Source organism: Petaurus breviceps, unplaced genomic scaffold (genome assembly GCF_028583685.1).
Source record: "Petaurus breviceps papuanus isolate PSGF00001 unplaced genomic scaffold, PetGlider_PUasm1.0 90702, whole genome shotgun sequence".
Classification (NCBI taxonomy): domain Eukaryota; kingdom Metazoa; phylum Chordata; class Mammalia; order Diprotodontia; family Petauridae; genus Petaurus; species Petaurus breviceps.
The window spans coordinates 6531018-6549644 of record NW_027187317.1 but is presented as its reverse complement, the minus strand read 5'-3'; the positions used below and the strand labels follow the sequence as shown (position 1 = coordinate 6549644).

The following is an 18627-nucleotide window of genomic DNA, read 5'->3' as shown; positions in this document are numbered from 1 at the left end:
GCTTTGTAATCCTGTAGTCAATGTTACATTTTAATCAGAGGTTGAAAGGGATTTCGTGTGATGAACACACTCATTTAGAATGATTAGACTGACACATGTCAAAATGAGTAGATACATTATTTTCCTATACTACAGTATTAACTAGTACTACTATTAAAAACATAAATGTGAAACAAGGTTCAAAGTACTGTATTCTTGCATATGCCCTTGCCTAAAATCAAGGAAACGTAATAGGAGGTTAATATTTCAGGCTCCCTTAATTTAGTCAGATTTTAAGTAATAAATCTTTTTTTTTTTTTACAGAACCCAATGCCAAAATTTTCCAGTATTTTCATTGGAACTACACGACTCTGGATTGATTTCTGTGTATATACACGTGATGGAGGTACAGCCCAAGTACAATTACTATGAATATTAATAGCATGTATAAATTCTGTGGTTTATTAATTGAGACAGAGAGGCAGATGTGTTGCTTAGCATTAGATCTTTCTGTCTGTCCAGTGAACCACATAACCATCAGAACTGCATCCAGATAATAAATCTGAATTTTTTTAAGATGACTTTTAATTGAGCCAAAAAAGAAAGCATGAGCTACTTTGAATCTTGCACCACAGCCAAAAGGACATGTGCCCTGATTTCATTTAACTGCATCTACTTTAAGAGGCTTATCTAAACTAATTATTCAAATTAGCTTTAAGAAGATAAATTCAAGAAAACTAGGTAAAAAGACTCCCTTTTAAGGACCTATTAAAGTTTCTTTTCTTTTGCTTATTTATTTTTGACAGAAAGTTCAGAACCTGAGTGAGCTTTCCCTGGTAATCTCCTCCCCCCCCCCCCTTTTGGGACAATATGAAGACATTTTATACTATCTTACTCAGCCACTCCAAGTGTACTAAGCTTCAAATCACATCTTACAGGGCATTCTACCTTTGTTTATTTTGTGATTTTTGAACCCCTACTATTTTAAGACTGTTTTCTTATTTGATTTTTCAAACTGAGCAACTTGCCCCCTCTCCATAATTTCTCTGTCCCTGATTAAGCCCAACTCTCCCAGGGTATTTTCCAGGGTGTACACAGCATGCACACGAGTGCACCCATACTCATGGTCACTCACACACACACACACACATTTCTCTCTAAAACCACCAACATACAGGACTGCAACTGCAAGTCACTTTTCATCTCTGGCTTAATTACAAAGAGCAATGCAATATGCAGTCACTAAGGACAGCTAGTGGACATCTACCTATAATACACTGTCTCTTCAACATATCCTTATATTTTCCCCCCACAAACCACAGACATAGTGTTTACTAAGTGAACCCTTTTCAAAATTACAACATTCTGTATTATTGTAATGTGAAAGGAAAGCAATATAACTGATTCAAAAGAAAGATGAACCAGTGACAGCTCCCGGGATATACTAATATTTTATTCTGGCTGTAGGATGAAATTAAGTTTATGATCTGCTCATCTACACCAGAATACCTAATTTACTTCCTCATTCAACACCACCCCCACCCCCCTTTTCTCTCCCCCTTCGGTAATCTCTACATGAACTGGCTTGTACACAAAGATATGCATAAATACAAATTAAACTGAGTGTAAGAGCCAAAGTACTTTGCTGTATCTTGTGGAGATAATAAGTGAAATAACTCTGCTCTCTCTGTATAACCCATTTGAGTGTAAAATATTAAAAGTCAGACTGTCTTCTTTAGGTTTTTTTTTTTTTTTTGGTGGTGGTGGTGGTATTGTTGTTAATATTCAGAATGTGTGAAAATCCCCAGTTAGTTAATGGATTGATTTGTCAGCTAAGTGCTGACTTAACGCTAACCATGCAAATAACATTATTCTCGACCTGAATTGCAGGAGGCTAGTTTTAAAATTGTTCTCTGAAGGAGAATTAGCAAATGTGCAATTTTCCCTCTAACTCTGTGAGGAAAGAAATGACAGGGAGATGGAAATATCTGTCAAACTGCAAATACATAAGAGGCACTCAATAGTATAAATCATTTTTGAATATTGTATTTTAAAACATTTTTTTTTCCTTGGGAAAATGGGTCCTAGTAAAAGATGCATTTTAACAGTTCAGTAAGCATTGGTGCCAAGTGCCTATTCTTAGCACCTGAATAAGAAGTGACTGTCACACAGCTGTTTTACTGACAGTTACCGAGCCTCGCCTCAAAGGTAACATTGTAGTCAGAGAACAATTCTCGACTTACTGAATTAGGAGATCACCCTCAGCACAAAAGGCACAACACAGACACAAACAGCCACTCATGCACACAAAATACACAGATCGTTACCTGAATCAGGGTGCGAATATATATATTTGTATCTTTTCAATTTAAAAAGAAAAAAAAAAGGGTACCTACTCTTCTTCGTAGTGCAGGGAAAAAGATTCAGGAATGCAAAGTTCTACCGAATCCATGTGCGACCGGCAACCATTATTTGTGCACCCCAGCTATAAATCAAAGTTTCCTTGACAGAGCCCCGTGCAATTAACACAAATGTTCTCCTGGTGACAAGCCTATAGGCACAGCCAGTTGGGACCAAAAGCTCTCACACTCTCCTAATCAAGGACTTAAAGCCCCGATTGGAGCTTATTAATATGAAGTAGGGCTTTACATATGCAGTCCCACTGGCCCAGGCGAGCTCTAGATTGGAAGAGCTTCCGCCAATCAGAGGAGAGGAGAACCCAGGCAGCACAGATTGAGGAGAACCAGGCAGGTAGAGAGGGTGGAGATAGAGAAAGAGGACTGAAAACAGTGGGCAGATAAGGGAGGGGTGGAGGGAAGAGAGATTTAAATGCTACAAATATTTTCTGAGAGGCTACAAAGGAACATAATTAACTTAACTCCTTAGGTACTGGAAGGTTTTTTTTTTTCTTTTAAAAAAACCTAAAGTACATTTTGCCTGTTACCTTGAAAAGAAGAAAACATGCCAGACTCACAGTTAATTTGGGGAAGAATTCTACATAAGGTAGAGAAATAAGTTTATGATGCCATTGTCTATGTTCCATTACATCTTTTTTTTTTTTGCCTCATTATTCAATCTACTTTCTCATTCACTTCTTATATCTCTTTTTTTTTTTAATCTGTAGTGGACATTTAAAATTCAATATTTTTCTAAGATGCTTAATTACTTTTTTTCACTATAATTGTTTATTTTCAGGTAGCAATGATTGCATAAATATGGTAGTCTACACAACTGAAACAAAAGAATTCATTACTAAATTTTATATGCATATAATTTATATACCTCTCACTTCCTCTTCTCTTTCTAAACATGCTCAATGCACACTTTCACAAAATGAAAATACGCAACTATGGAATCAATCATTTTTCCACTTGCTTAGGGTAGAGCTGAGAGAAGTGATTATAGCACATTAAATCCAAACAAATTTAATTTAACTAGATAAGGACTGCATTGTGGAAAGTTGACATTGTTAAAATTTGAAATATAAATGTTCTTAATTTTATACTTTCCTCCCCCCCCAAAAAAAAAAATGCTTCCCACCTGAGTGGGAAACAGAAGTACAGATATTATTTTGACATCAGTGCATATTTCATGTCATATGCATGTGCATATATATTTGCATACATGGCACATTTCAAAATTAAGTAGGAACCTAGACCAGGCAAAATATCATCTTTTGTGACTCAGACACCTGGCCTCTCATTAAGACAAGTTAATGAATGAAGCAGTTTGAAATAAGATCATAAAAGTAGATTAAGAAAAATAGAAGAATAAATAATTATGAGTTTGTTTTTTTAAACGACTTTTAAAATATGTAACATTCAGATAAGGAAATAACATTTATTTTTCCGGTAAGCTACGTATTTTTATTTTAATGAACTCTAATGTACACTGGAACTCAGATATTTCTAGGGCAAAAAGAAAACTGCAACCTCATTGAGAATGTAACACAATTTTGTAATTCATATGTGAAGCTCACAAAATCTTTTGAGCCTGGAGCCTTACATGATGAAAATACCAATATTTGATATCAAAACCAATCAGTACACATACACAGAATGTGTTAATAACACTAAATCAGAACTCAAGCACCCTCTCATAAAATCTCCTGGTTTTTCTATATTAAAATAGAACGGCCAAGTCAAAGTCCAGAACAGAAAAAGTGACATACATGGATTTTGTCCTTCCAGAGGGGAAGGCAATTTCCTTTTGCCATGTATTTAACCAGACTTAAAAGTGTAGGCCTGGTTACTTATATTTGGGGTCTAAATGCATGCAAGTTTCTATATCGGAACTAACATAGCAAAACTATGTCTGTGACTACTGTATAAAAGCAGGTAGTAAAAGCTTAATTACCAGTAGCATTATGCTGTCTATATTGTTAAATGTGAACTCTGCAATTAAGATGTAAATTTGGTTGTGAGCAGTGAATTAAAAGAGCTCTGAGATGTAGAAGAAAATCCAAGCACTCTGCAGACAGCAGAAAGACAAAAAAAGAATTGCCTTTATCAAATCTAAATCAAGCTACTGAATCATTTTTACAGTTTTAAAAAGTAAAAACGCTTTCAAAGGCATTTTGATAAAAAAAAACAATTCCTAAAAATACAAGAACTTCAGCATTAGAAACACAAACACATGGTATATCATGCAAATTTTCTGAATAACCTAAAATTATTACCACTTACTGATTCAATCGCAAATATTTCCTAGGCATGCAAACAGAAAATTTCAATGTACAGGAATCCTTCTGATAAAAAGCCATGATCTCAAGTAGCCTCAAATACTATGTTAAAAGGCATCTATATGTCTGTCTCCTTGCTGTATTCATACTCCTTTGAATTATCATGCTGACAGTTCCGCGTTTATTACTCCTTTGAAAGAGCTATTCTAAAGAAAATAATATCTAGGCAAATTTATTATTATTGCCTGAAGAAACCTAAGTTATCTCATGTTTTCAGTATTTTAAAATTAACCTTTATGCTCTGTATACTTACTTGTCTGCAGAACTGCCTATCTGGATTTTTGTGTGGTACATTTCCTTAAGTACACTTTTCATATTCAGGTATGAATTCCTCCATGTTACATGCACACATACACAAACACATTCAAAACACACATTTTTACCCTATTATGCCATCACGACTTTTCCACCAACCATCTTTGATCCAGGCAAGGAGCTCCCTTCACTGCAATCCCTGCTCCTTGAATGACCAGAAGTATTGTATTGGACTTCATATAGTAGTGTGTTTTCCTCCCTTGGGGCCAAAGTGTCACCTCTACCAGTCAAGGACCTAAGATTACTCCTACTGTCTTGAATTCAGTTTAACCAATTTAAATTTTAAAATAAAATCTATTGCACTAAACTTCTGGGACAGGTTCCAGGACATTTTATAAAGAAACACAGTTAAGTCATCCCAAGAACCTTTCCTATGCATAGAGACTTCCCCATGGTAGGGGGGTAGAGAGATGGAAAAGGTGAAGAAAGGGGTCTGTTATAAAGATAGGGGTGGTTGTATATAGAACAATAGTTTTCTATTTCAATTAATCTAGCAAAAACCCACGATAGACATATCAACATTCAGGCAATCAAATCTACACATTATAAAACCTACCAAAGCAGGAATAATGGAGTCAAATAAAAGAAGCTTTCTTGACTGTCTCCCAAAGAACATTAATGAGCTAGGTCTATATCAGACCATCAGACTGTGCATATAATTATCCCTATGTAAATCTTTCAACATCTTCATCTTTAAACAACCCAGTAATTCCTGAATTTCTAAACAACCTTATCCTTAAACCACAGCTAACCCACAGGCCACAAGGTAAAGATGTCTCCTTCACTTTTAACACTTTAAAGAACCACACCTCCCCCAGACCAGGCAAGTAAAAAATGTAAGTTTCTTTCCATATAAATATAAACCAGAAAAGGTTTCTTTATTTACACATTAAAATTGTATTTTCGGTCTTTGCGCTCTCCAATCAGAATCATATCCTAATTCCTACAACCTGGCCAATTTTAGCAATGATTTCTTATGCTTTCATTAAAGTTGGTCAAAAAACGCTTACTCTTCTTGCATTTTAAGTTGCACTATGAAAAAAATCAAATATATTGCTGTTTGCAGTTAGATCCCTTTCTCAATACTCTAAAAAGTTACTGGGAAAAATCATAAAAATGAGCACACAATTCAAATACATGCCTACAACTGAATGATTAGTACTAAAATCTCTCCATGACTGTCATACTACTTTTGAGCCACAGGAGTTTTTATTTCATATTTTTCATTTTTGCTTTTTTTCCACAAAAAGCTAAGTGTACCTTTAAAATTATAAAAGGTGCAATAGCTGTTGACTTTGGGAATGCTGCTTAAACTAGCTGGGATGACAGTTCCCCCCAATTCTATAATGCTTAAAAAAGTACACTATGAATTTGTATGTTATCTTTTATCTATCATTGTTCAGAGCTAATATTTATTATAAAAATAATTAAGATGAGTGTTAGCTAATTTTTTTCTTTTCAAATCCAAACTCTAAAATATGCCTTTTGTAGAACATGAACTTGCCTCCTGAAAACAAAGCAGAATGCCTTCCTTCAAAAGTCAGAATGATGGCAGTACATGCATTTACTACCAAAATCTCAACAATTCATCAACTCCTTAAAACATGTCTTTCATTTGCGATGCACAAAAGACTGGATAAATTGATATCAATAATTTAAAAAAAAATTCCTCAAAATGTACAAACATATTCAAAAGTTATCCTGTCCCTCCAGCCTGGACCCAAACTGGGGAATACAATTATCTGAGGTGTATTAAATGGCTGGCTGCATAGCAAATCACCACATCTAGCTGCCACACTTCCATTATAACCCATCAAACCCCCTTTCTATGTAAGCTTGCTCAAAGGGGAAATGGGGGATGGGGGGGAGGAGAAAAAGTCTGTTACTGTCTAAAATAGCTCAGATAAACTAAAGGAAGGAATTCCATTACTCTGTTTAATTAATACAGGATTATTTTCACTTTCATTTTGTGAAGCTAATAATATGACTGCTGGAATGTCAGTAAAAATTAAATCATAAGCTAGTGTGATACCAAAGGGAAAACTTACTTTAGTTCTAGTGTATTCCCAATAGAAACCTTGAAAATCTCAGACATTTACTCTATTAAAACAGCAAATGCACTTTTTTTAGTTGCTGCAAGATTTTAAGGATCACTATGGGTTTTATTTCGAGTAAGAGTTAACATTTTGAAATTATAGATTAATAAATGAGTTGGTTATATTGTTTCTTGAATGTTAAGCACTACAAGCTAAATGCAGAAAATATTCAAGGTCAAGGTCCCATTTTAGACCTTTTCAGGCAGCTGTGATATTATGATAATCATGCTTAAAATATTCCTATAGAAAGAGTAAATTAGCCTTTTCACTTGAAAGATGATTATGATAAACAACAAACCTAAGATCAAATCTCTATTTCTTTTCAAAGCAATAAATTGTTGACTCTATCACAACTATGTTATTATTGTCCAAAATTAGTAAAGTCCAATGCTGCTTTGATATTTTTCCCCTTTATTTTTTTCCTCCTATTCCCAAACCACATTTTACACAGAAAATTAAAGAAATTAGTTTTTATGGGACATGTTTAATATTCAGATTTGAAAGATGCTAAATTCTTCATCTGGTAGGTATATTTCTTCTAAAATACTTTTTTTTTAAAGTTCTTCATTAATCAACCCTAATTGGTATTAAAGTTTTAAATCTTACTAATTGAAGAAAGAGATGAAAGGTGGTTTTTGCTTATTTGTTTCCTCTCTGCTTTGGTACCTGATCACAAGAAAAAGACGAGGTACAAATATTCCCCCAATGGAAATACCAATAATCTTTACTGATCCCTTGTTAGTATATAGGGACTAAAAACAAGTCGGAGTGGAGTGGGAGTAGGAGAAAGTACATCATGTTTAAGTTAATTTGCCTGCTGAGGAAAGTCCTACAAGCTGACTGACTGCCCAAGAAAACCCAAACGTGCGTGTATGTGTTTTAAAAGAGAAGGAAAGGGAAAAAAGAGAGAATGGATGGGATTTCCAACACATAAGTCTATCTTCTATCACTCTTAAAACATCTTCTTTCAACTCTTCTTTGCCTCTGGATTTTAATCATTAATGCTATTGTTCTTATTACTGTTTCTAGCATGAGTTGACCCAAAAGGGAATGATTTAATGTACAATGGCTAAATTTGTTCACACACTGCCAAAGACATGAGTGTGCTGTCACATTTGCTAATAACATCGCACAAGGGCACAATCTACTACAATACCAGTGCAGGGGGAAACAGGGAAGATTTACACAGGATACTTCCTAACTGCATATGAAACCTTTATGCAACTTTCCCTACAATACTAACTAGAATAAAGTGAAGCATGAATATTATTATTCTTTCATGTCAGAAATGAAAGACAGGTGAGTATAAATGGAAATGGAGAAATTATAGCAGTTTTCTTACATATTTCTCTCCATTACCTTCTGACTTTCTCTTCCCTTATTGGTTGTCTTTTTGGTTTATTGACTGCCTTTGATTTTAGTGACACAATTGTGGTTGATTAAAAGAACCTCCCAGGACCCACCCAAACTCCCTCTCCCACCTTTGAGGGAGATCTCCAAATTTAACAGATTACTTAAATCAATCATCAAAATACATATTTCTGTTCAATATAATACAAAGATTGGGTTAGACACATTTTCAAAGTAGAGAAAGGTAAAAGGATGGTAGGAGAAAACAAACCAACCAACCGAGGATCAGTAATGGGTAATACTAATTACACCTATGCTTCACTTCCAAGATGTCTTTCCCTTTTTTCTTTGTTCTCATGTTCACTGATTAACAAGAAGCCACATCATGTTGTACTAGCAAGTAACACTGCCTTGGAAATCTTTTCCATGCCCAAAACTATAACCTACAAGGATTACACAGGAATGCGCTCCTCATCAGACCTGAGGAAAAGTATGTCTGGTCATTGAGCATAATGTAAAACTTTCTCAAACCAGGTATTTTAGACATGTTTCTTTTCATGGGTATTATCATGGTTAAACAATGAAAACAAAAGCCCATGGGGAATTGCCATATGGTATCCTCTTCGGCTAACCAATTTCTATTAAGAGACCACAAATACTATACTATTGACTTCTTTCACATATGTGATGCTGTTCCTCACTTTACAGGGAAAATCGAAAAAAGTGGAAAAGAATTAATCAGTTGTAAAGGATTAAACATCAACATTGGTTTTTAGCATATCTTCCTTGGAATTTTCATTCTAGGAGACACACCCTATTCAGGACTCTAGGGAAACGGCACTGTCATTTATAGGGGGAAAAAAAGCAATTCTAACCCAAGAGATATTTAAAAAAGAAGAGAGACTTTATACCTCTTTTCCATATTTGGAAGGGGAGAAGGGAGAAGCCAAAGCCAAGTAAAAGTATCTGAATTTAAACCAAGATCTGAGGTTATTAATTGTGGTATACCTGCCACTTCCCATGATTATTACCTTCTCTTCTCTAGGGTCTTTAACCTGTTTGTAGTTTATCAATATATGCACAACTACTCTGCATTGTTAAGCTTCCTCCAATCAAACTCTATGTTGCAGAAAAGCAAATAACATAATTAAAGACTACATTTTTTTTCAGAGCTCAGTTACCACTTGAATTAGAAAACTAAACAAATCAAAGACAATTTTCATCAGTGATGAGAAAAAAAAAAGGAACAGATTAATTCACTCTTCACTAAATTAGAACCCTAAATATTAAAGTGGTAAATTTTAACAAAGGCTGAAGCTATTTTAACCTTTAACTATTTCTTCAGACTGCCTGCCAAAGAGCATAGCTGTTTGGGAATACTGGTACAGGAAGACATGCACCAGTACTCATGTTTGCAAAATAGTACTTATTTTCAGCTTCAAAAAAAAAAAAAATTAAAGAATTTCCCTTAATTCACCAATCACATCCATACAAAATGGCCATGATTTTTAAAGGATCTTCCACATCCTAATTCTTGGAATTATCTAAATGATTTGATTCCTGGGAGCATAAAAAAAAAAATGATCCCGAATCAATTGGGGGGTTTGGTGTAGATGCAATTGTGGAGAAGAATGGGCAGAGTCCAGAAGTTAAAAGCCACTGTCTATCTGTTGCATATCTTTACTGTTCTAGGGCAAAGTAAACTTCCTTCTGTTAACTATTCAGTCACTTTAGAGTACCTCATTTCATCTCAAAATCAAATCTGAACTAACAGAGTGCTGGATTAGACCTGCCCTCAACAATCACAACTGTTTATACTCCCAGGTTTCACATTCTAGCTCAGCTATTTATGTTGTTTTTGTTGTTCACTTGTTTCAGCCCATTTTACAAATGAGGAAACTGAGGCAAACACAGGGTTAAATTACTTGTTCAAGGTCACACAGCTAGGAAGTATCTGAGGCTAGATTTGAATTCAAGATGATGAGTCTTCCTAACTTCAGGCCCAGTGCTCTATCTACCCACTTCATCACCTAGTTGCCTCCCTGCTACTGATTACCTGTGTGACATTGGACAAATTATTTCTAGGGTTTCTAGGGTTGTTTTCTCACATATAAGAGGAAGAGTTTGGATTAGGAAGGACAGAAGCATTTAAGCGTCTACTATGTGCCAGACACTGTGCTAAGTGCTTTACAAAATGACAACTCTAAATACTATCATTTAAAGCAACATCATCTACCTTCTTGCCATTTTTGGAAATTCTCAACCTTCTTTCAAAGACCAAAACAATGATTCAACAATAACTCCAAGTTCTAGTTAATCTTATCCAGTGCCTTTGACTCACTGAGGGACACATGGATAAGCTCTCCATCTTTCTTTCCTCTCTTCTCTAGTGCAAATCAACCCCCTATTAACCATTTTTATTCTATACTTCCCTGTATCATTCTCCTTTGTAGAAAAAGCAGAAGTAAAATAAAATTGTAGTAGTTCTGCCTTCACTCATGCATCGCCTTTCACTGTCCCATGCTCCTGGCACAACAGTCTTACCTATGTATCAATTTTCTTACCCACCCCCTCCGAGCTCCCCAAAAGCTTTAAAAACTGCTTTTTGTTGTCCCTGGTAGCTATCATAAGATAACTCTTTCTGGGCATTTGCATTATTGACATTCTTAACTGAAACACGGCAGTCTTAATCCTCAATGCTTATCCTTTTTTTTTTTTTAACAGAAAGGAAGTTCTAGGAGATATATAGATAAGTAAAAATCTGTCTTCGTTACTAAATCCTGCCTTAAAGTCAGCTTCTGATCTGCATCTATAACTCATCATTCATTTCCTTCTTGAGTTCAAGTGACTGGCCCTATCTCCTTTGATTCTTACCTAAAGACTGCATCATCTTTCAAGTTTATAGCTTCTTTATATATTGTATATATTCTTCATATATTGCAAGCTCAATTCCACCAAGGACACTGACAAGTTGGGGCCCCAGAATGTGGATAATATATACCTTGAAGGCTGTCCTGAGTGGGTGAGGGTTTCTAATGCTTATAGTTCACATTCTAATGCTAATAGTTTACAAGGGCCCACTAATATGGTTTCTGCTATGTTTATCAATTGATATCAGTTAGTTAGCCAGACTTAATTAGTTTTTAGATAATTTCTAAGTTACTTCAAATAGTATCCTATATCCTTATATGAATCACTAAGAGTTGGTAGTAGTTGTCAAGTATGACAAGTCATGTCCTGGATACTTGCTCTTGGAAAAAAATATACCACCTGTTCATGTCAAGTCAATACAAGGCCTACTCAAGATCTCGCAGCAGGAAGATGCCAACACCCACAATTTGTCTCTTTTTCCTTTGATTAATACTTGCTGACCATTGTCATGGCAAAACATTGGGCATTGCAAAACTCATAATTTTGTGAAACACAAACAGGTGCTCTTTTCTTCAGAGAATTTACTAGAAACTATTAAATAACACTAATAATTTAATGATCCTTTTGTTTTCCTACTCTAGGACATAACTTTTCACCCTCTAACCTCTTGACATTTGTTAGAACCCATCCTAATCCCTCCTTTCAGGGCTTTTTTCTGCTTTATTTTCCTCAGAAAAACTTGTTACATTATTTCATGGCACATATTTTATTGTTCTTGATATGCTACAGTAGAAATCTTTTCTTTAGGTAAGAAACCAGAACATTATATAACCTCTGCAAAATACTCTCACATTCCCTTTTACCCTCCATATTTGTGGAAAATGAAATTGTCAGTTTTCTTCAACTCATGCTACTAAGTCACAGGGAGTTGTATTCTTTTTTTTTAATGTCAAGCTTCCATCCCCTTTTTTATTAAGTGGGACTATTTTTAAAGAGGCCTGAACCTTGCTCAAATCCCACCTTAGCTGTTAATTTGCTATGGGACCATGGGCAAGTCACCGTTCTGCATTTCAATTTCCTCTTTAGTAAGATGTAGATACCTTACTTACCTAACAGGTTTATTCTGAGGTCCAAATAAGATGATTTAGGTAAAATAATAACAACCTACCTCAGAAATGTCAGTTATTACTTATCCAGGTCCATTTAATGTGAAATCAGAAGATGCCTGATAAGATTTAATGGCAGAATAACTTTTCCCAATGCTAATTTGGAAGATTTTTTTGAAGCAGTATAATTTCCATCTACTTTTGTTTTATCTCCTTTCCTTTTATTAACCAATCCAACAAGAATTTATTAAGTTCCTACTCTATTCAAGTCATAATCTTTTGTCACTAAGGTCATGATAGAAACAAAATAAACCTTGTCCTCAAGGATCTTACATTCTACTGGGGAATCCAAAATACAGGTACTGTAAATAAATACAAGGCAGTTGGAAGGTAGTCAGCACTCACACTATGGGGATGGATTCTAAAGTAAAGGGTAAAGATTAAAGATTAAAAATCACGTATGAGAAATGGACCCAAGTCCAGAATATGAGGAAGAGGAGGCAGACCAGGTTGGTGGGCACACTAGGTACATTGAAGTGTGTAATGTGAAGTAAGTATAGAAAGATCCAGTTAGTAACAGATTGGGCAGGGATTTAAATGGCAAGACTGATGAGTTCTTGATTTACTCTCTTTTAGTTATGGAGTAACGTGTTCAGACCAGCTTCTTATTTTGCAAGTAGTACAGAGAATGTATCAGAGATGGGAGAAACAGGAAGCACGGAAACCAATTTAGGATGTTCCCTCAATAGTCCAGGTGATAACTAATAAGGAACTGAATAAACTAGGGTAGAACAGCACCACGCATAGAGAGAATGGTGCACAGGAGAATGGTATTGTGGGCACAGAATGGGCAAGACTTAGAAACTCACTGTGGGTGGGAGGGGAAAGGAAAGAATAAAGGATGACTCCTAGGTTGTCCATCTAGAGGACTGGGAGGAGAGTGGTACCTTCAGCAGAAACAAGAAAGGGAAGAAGAACAAGTCTGAGAACATCGGTAAGGAACTTCATTTTGGATGCGCTGAGTTTAAGAGAGTACCCAGAAGACACCCAGGGGGCAGATTTTTGAGGAAGCTTTGACTTTAAGTGAGGAACTAGGGCAGGGTCTCTCCCCTTTTCCCTGCTCCTCTTTTTGGTACTGTCTTTAAACTACAGTGTATGAGAACTATGTCCCTTGGGTCTACACATCTGATCTTGGATACTCCATAGCAAAGACAACTGGGAAGGGGGAAGCTCACATTTCCCCCCCACTGTATTAACGAAGATTATTAAATGAGACATTATTATCCCTAATGTGATATTTTTGTGGCTAGAGCTTTCCATTACTGCCTGAGTTCCTGTTCCACTATCAGTCTCATTCTTATTGATCAGGCAGTTAGTCCTACTCAATTATTCAATCGTAATCAATATTTTAGATGTATAGACATAAATATTTGGCTTACTCTTATCAGATTTGATTCATATTCTTATAATGAGAAGATAGTTCTATTTTACCCTATTTATTTAAATAAATAAATTGTTTTATTTCATTTTCTACTGAACTCTGCCATACCTCCATCCTCATGCATTCTGCAGCAAATTACAGGAACACATCTGAAAGACTAGTAAATTAGCAGTATCCTTGATGGAGACATACATAAAGAAACAATTAAGTTGAGAGTGACCACAGATTCACTGAATGTTAGGGCTGGAAGGGATTTAGGAGACCACTTGGTTCAAACCAAATATCTCATAATACAGATAAGAAAACTGAGGCCTAGAGAGTGGAATTTACTTTAAATTTAATGACCATATAAGCCATATGCTAAGCACAGGGGAGCTACAAAGATAACAAAAGCACAAATCATGCTCTTTAGTAACTTATATTCAGTTTGCCCAAGGGCACAGGATGAGAATCTGAGTCTATGACAACTTAGTTCTGCTATCATTTCACCAAAATGTACTGCTATACCACAACCATACTTATGCTGTGAACAATCTTTCTACTGATACACCACCAAGAATTTTGTGAACTGTCTTCCAAAATTGTTGGTGAAATTTGTGTTAAAATTTATAAGTATCTCTTGTGAGAATAACAACGCTTTCATGACCTACCTTCACTTAAAGGTGTTTTATAAATTTTAATTTTATAAATTAATTAATTTTATAAATTAAAATTAATCTAAATGTTTATTATTATTATTTCTCCTCACTTAAAAATACACTGTATGCAAGTAGATTTTGGTTTAAAAGGAAAGCATCCTTTACATAAGTAAAGGAAGACTAAGCTTTTTTTTCCCCAGGGACACTGAATCAACAGATATAAATTGACTGTATTCTAGAATATTCTCTATTTTTCCTCCTTTATATTGAAGGAATGGCTGCCCAACACCAAAGAAAGATTGGAAGATAAATTTGTGTATGTTTTTTCATTTCTGTATTACAAAAGTCTAAAATAATTTAAAGTAACCATTCTTTAAACATTGAAATTATCTTCAGAAATATATCACTAACTTTGAGCTGGTCCAAATTGTTTTCAATAAAACAATTCATGGGCATTCTTGAATCCACAGGCACATTTTCAGAGTTTTACTTAAAAACATATTACTCTCAGGGCAGCTAAGTGGCACAGCAAATAGATCATTGGTCCTGGAGTCAGGAGGACCCGAGTTCAAATCCAGCCTCAGACACTTAACACTTACTAGCTGTGTGATCTTAGGCAAGTCACTTAACCCCAATTGCCCTGCCTTTCCCCCTCCAAAAAAAAGTCACACCACAAGTTGTTTATGGTGCATATAGCTCTAATAATTAAAAGTAAAAAAATTATATTAAAAAAAGGGGGGGAAGGTGGCTAGGTGGCACAGTGAATATATCACTGGTCCTGGAGTCAGGAGGAGCTGAGTTCAAATCCAACCTCAGACCCTTAAAACAAAAAAATTAGGCATGTGACCTTGGGCAAGTCACTTAACCTCAATTGCCCTACCTTCCCCCCTCCAAAAAAAGACAAAAACAAACAAAAAAACCTCTGCACCACCACTCCTGCCCCACTCCCACATATATGCATATGATATAGCAGATGAGAGATACTTTTTGATGATACTTAGATTTCATAATAGAATCAAGCGGATGGAGGTGGAAGGAGGAATAAAGCAAATCAAGTCATACATACTAAAGAACAGAACTTCTATTTAATTCAAATAAAGAAGTCCAAATGAACCAAGAGTCAGTTGACCAGATTTTAATTTTTCCAGTCTTCACAATTTCAAATCACAAATTCAAATTTTTCTGATTCTTTCAGTTAATTCGTCTCACCTCTCCAATGTCTTTAAAATTGGGGGAAAAACTAGTGGTATATGTCTCTTAAACTCATCATCTGTTCCCTATCTAAGCTTTTTAGGCAGAACCAAAAGTTTAGAGACAGAAGTTGTAACTGGAATTTTTTTTAAAGTAAGAATAACTGCAATAGGACTAATTTAACCAGAGCTAAAACCAAGATATCCTTTCTTAGATTCTTGGATTTTCTAGAAGCATCCTTGGGAAAAGAGATTAGATGACATTGAGAATGGGGAATCTGTTTTGAAGATGACTGAGTTGGAAATTGTTGCAAGTGGGCCATAGGATTTAGTAAATAATTCTTCCATTACTTAGTAATATTAGCTTATATTTATATGTCCCTTTGGTGTGGTATAAGACACTTTCATATTTACGGTCTCATTTTATATTTACAACTAACTTGTGAGTATTATTATCCCCATTTACCAAAAAGGAAATGAGGACAAAGAGACTGTAAGTGACTTACTCACTCAGTGGTAAAAGGCATCTAGACTTTTCTGACTTCAGATTCAGTAACACCACAGGAGGCAGCATAAATAAAAGACAACTGAATTTTGGGTCAAAAAAAAAATGAGTTCTCATCCTATCTATACCACTGGATGACCATAGACAAATCACTTTATGTCCCTGGCCTTCAGCATTTTAATATACAAAATGCCTGGTTTGGGCAAGATTTTATTTTATTTTATTTTAAAATTTCATTTATTTTATTCTGAACTTAAGAAAACAAGCAAATTTTGGACTAAGGTCATTTCCAGTTCTAAAGCTATGATGAAAGCTACTATTAAACAAACTTTGCAAATAGACTATAAGTCTAAAAAATAGATTACTTAGCCTACCAAAACAGCTAGTGACCCATTCTACAGAATCAAGATAGAGACTATGGTTGGATCTGTGATTGCACTGGAACAGGGAACCCAAGGGATGAGCACACTTCCTTCATTGGCTCTACCAATGAAGATCTGTACTTTCTTTGAATCTCATCATTTACCAATATAATATAAATAACATACTGAGTGCATATGTACCCTGGGAAAGTTCACTAATAAAACAATAATGTTTGCCATTCCCCCCTCAAAAGAAAACAACTCTGTATAGGTTTGCGCGTGCTTTACATGTTAGGCCATGGGATCACACTAATTCCCCTAAAACTTACTTAACACCATGAGAACAGAAGATAAGGAAATACTATTCCAAAAATATTGAAAAAAAGCTACAAACTACAGTTATCATCATGTTTGATTGCTACTGATGCCAGATTTTCATAGGACAAAGAACCAAATAAATAACTTGAACCAAACAATTACACGTAATTCATTCTTGACTCATGGTATCTAACATATTATTTGACATTATTCATATATTTAATATTTTAGAGTCAAAACTGCTTTAGGAGCAAATTTCCAATTTGACAAATTCATGCTAAAAATTCAATACACTATTTTAAAAATTAAGTAAGGTATGACCATTATTTGAACACCTTACTTAGATGTAAGCTCCTTGTGGGGGGAGGCTGTGTCTTTAAAATTTTTATCCCACATAGTACCTAAGACATAGCAGATGACTAATAAATGTTTGTTGAAAGAAGGGACACAAAATCTCTTTACTGATCTTACCTACTCCCCACTTCCCTGTAAAGATTTAAGCAGTAACAACCTCTCCCAGCCTAGATGAAGCTGTTTTCTTCCATTGGACTTAACTTGATATGTATTCTGAAAATGCTAAATAGGCTTGGTCTTATAAAGAACTTGGTAGGGAAATGAGAACCATTTCCATTCCTAATTTCTTTCTTCCTTCTTTCCTTTTAAAAAGATTCATTCTACTAAATCTAGTTGAGCTGGAGAATTTCAAAATAGAATACGGCAGTTAAACAGATCCAAATGTTTATTCTCCCTTCACCCTCAACCCCTAGTTATGAGGTTTAAGATAAAAAGGGTAGAATTCCCCTTCGCACAATATATGCTACCCAACTCCTTCGTTTTTTCCTAGTTTTCCCGGTAGGTTTACTTGTAAATCTGGCTACAGCCACATCTAAAGTCCTAAGGTTTGATTCCTGACCTCACTTATGTTAGTCCTTCCCCTCTGAAGAACAACCCCTTGGATCACTGACTTGCTATTATTCTATGGTTAATAGGCCTGACCTGTGCAATATTTTTTATCTGGCTACATTCCTATCTCTAAATTCTCTATTTTGAATGAATACCGATTTTGTGACATGAAGTCTGCTATATAATGAAATGCAAACAATGAAAAGGCTAAATCAGTTTACAAAAAATCTATTTGTCAAACAGTATGGAGATGCTCCCAATTTAGTCTGGGCAGTTCATGCAGCTCTTGATAAGGGAGTTAAAAACCGAGCAGTGTCACTGAATGAAAATAAAGGCATCTACACCAGGGATGCATTTTCCTTGGCAAAGTCTTTGCTTGTAACTTGTAGCTAATTAAGTGCTTCTGTGTGTGTATGGTTGTGTGTGCTTCTGTATGTCTGTATACACACAGGCAAAATCTTATATTCCTTAGGAATTTTCTTGTAGGGGATTGCACAGTAAGAGAAAAAAACATCAAGACCTTCCCAAGCACAGCCCCTTATGTCACATTAGCATTTCTATGCAGCTTCATAGGCCTGACAATAAAGCAAATGGGGCTGCCTTATCTGTACAATTCTGGACAACAGAGATTTCTAAACCATACAAAGGAACAAGCTTAACATTCAACATTCAAAATGCTTCCCAGTAGAGCAATCCCACCTCAAACCATGGTGGTTGATAAACAAACCACATGACTTGATAAACACCTGTCCATAAGGGTGGCTGAAGGTCCAGGTTAATGACAATAAAAATTTACCACAACGTAAAAGAAC

General features: G+C 35.3%; 1 protein-coding gene across 11 annotated transcripts in view; it reads right to left on the bottom strand.

Annotated features, from left to right (window-relative positions):
- The window catches only part of ESRRG (estrogen related receptor gamma), a 696148-nt gene that overhangs the window by 225399 nt on the left and 452122 nt on the right, over positions 1–18627 (bottom strand). Inside the window, exon 1 of one of the 11 annotated variants that reach the window (XM_069066029.1) lies at positions 2376–4919. The exons of 9 other annotated variants lie outside the window; for them this stretch is intronic. In XM_069066029.1, coding sequence (XP_068922130.1) covers positions 2376–2431 — 56 coding nt within the window. In that variant the 5' untranslated portion in view covers positions 2432–4919. Of the gene's footprint in view, positions 1–2375; positions 4920–18627 lie in introns of those variants that run through there. One more of the 11 variants, XM_069066036.1, reaches the window with a different exon arrangement.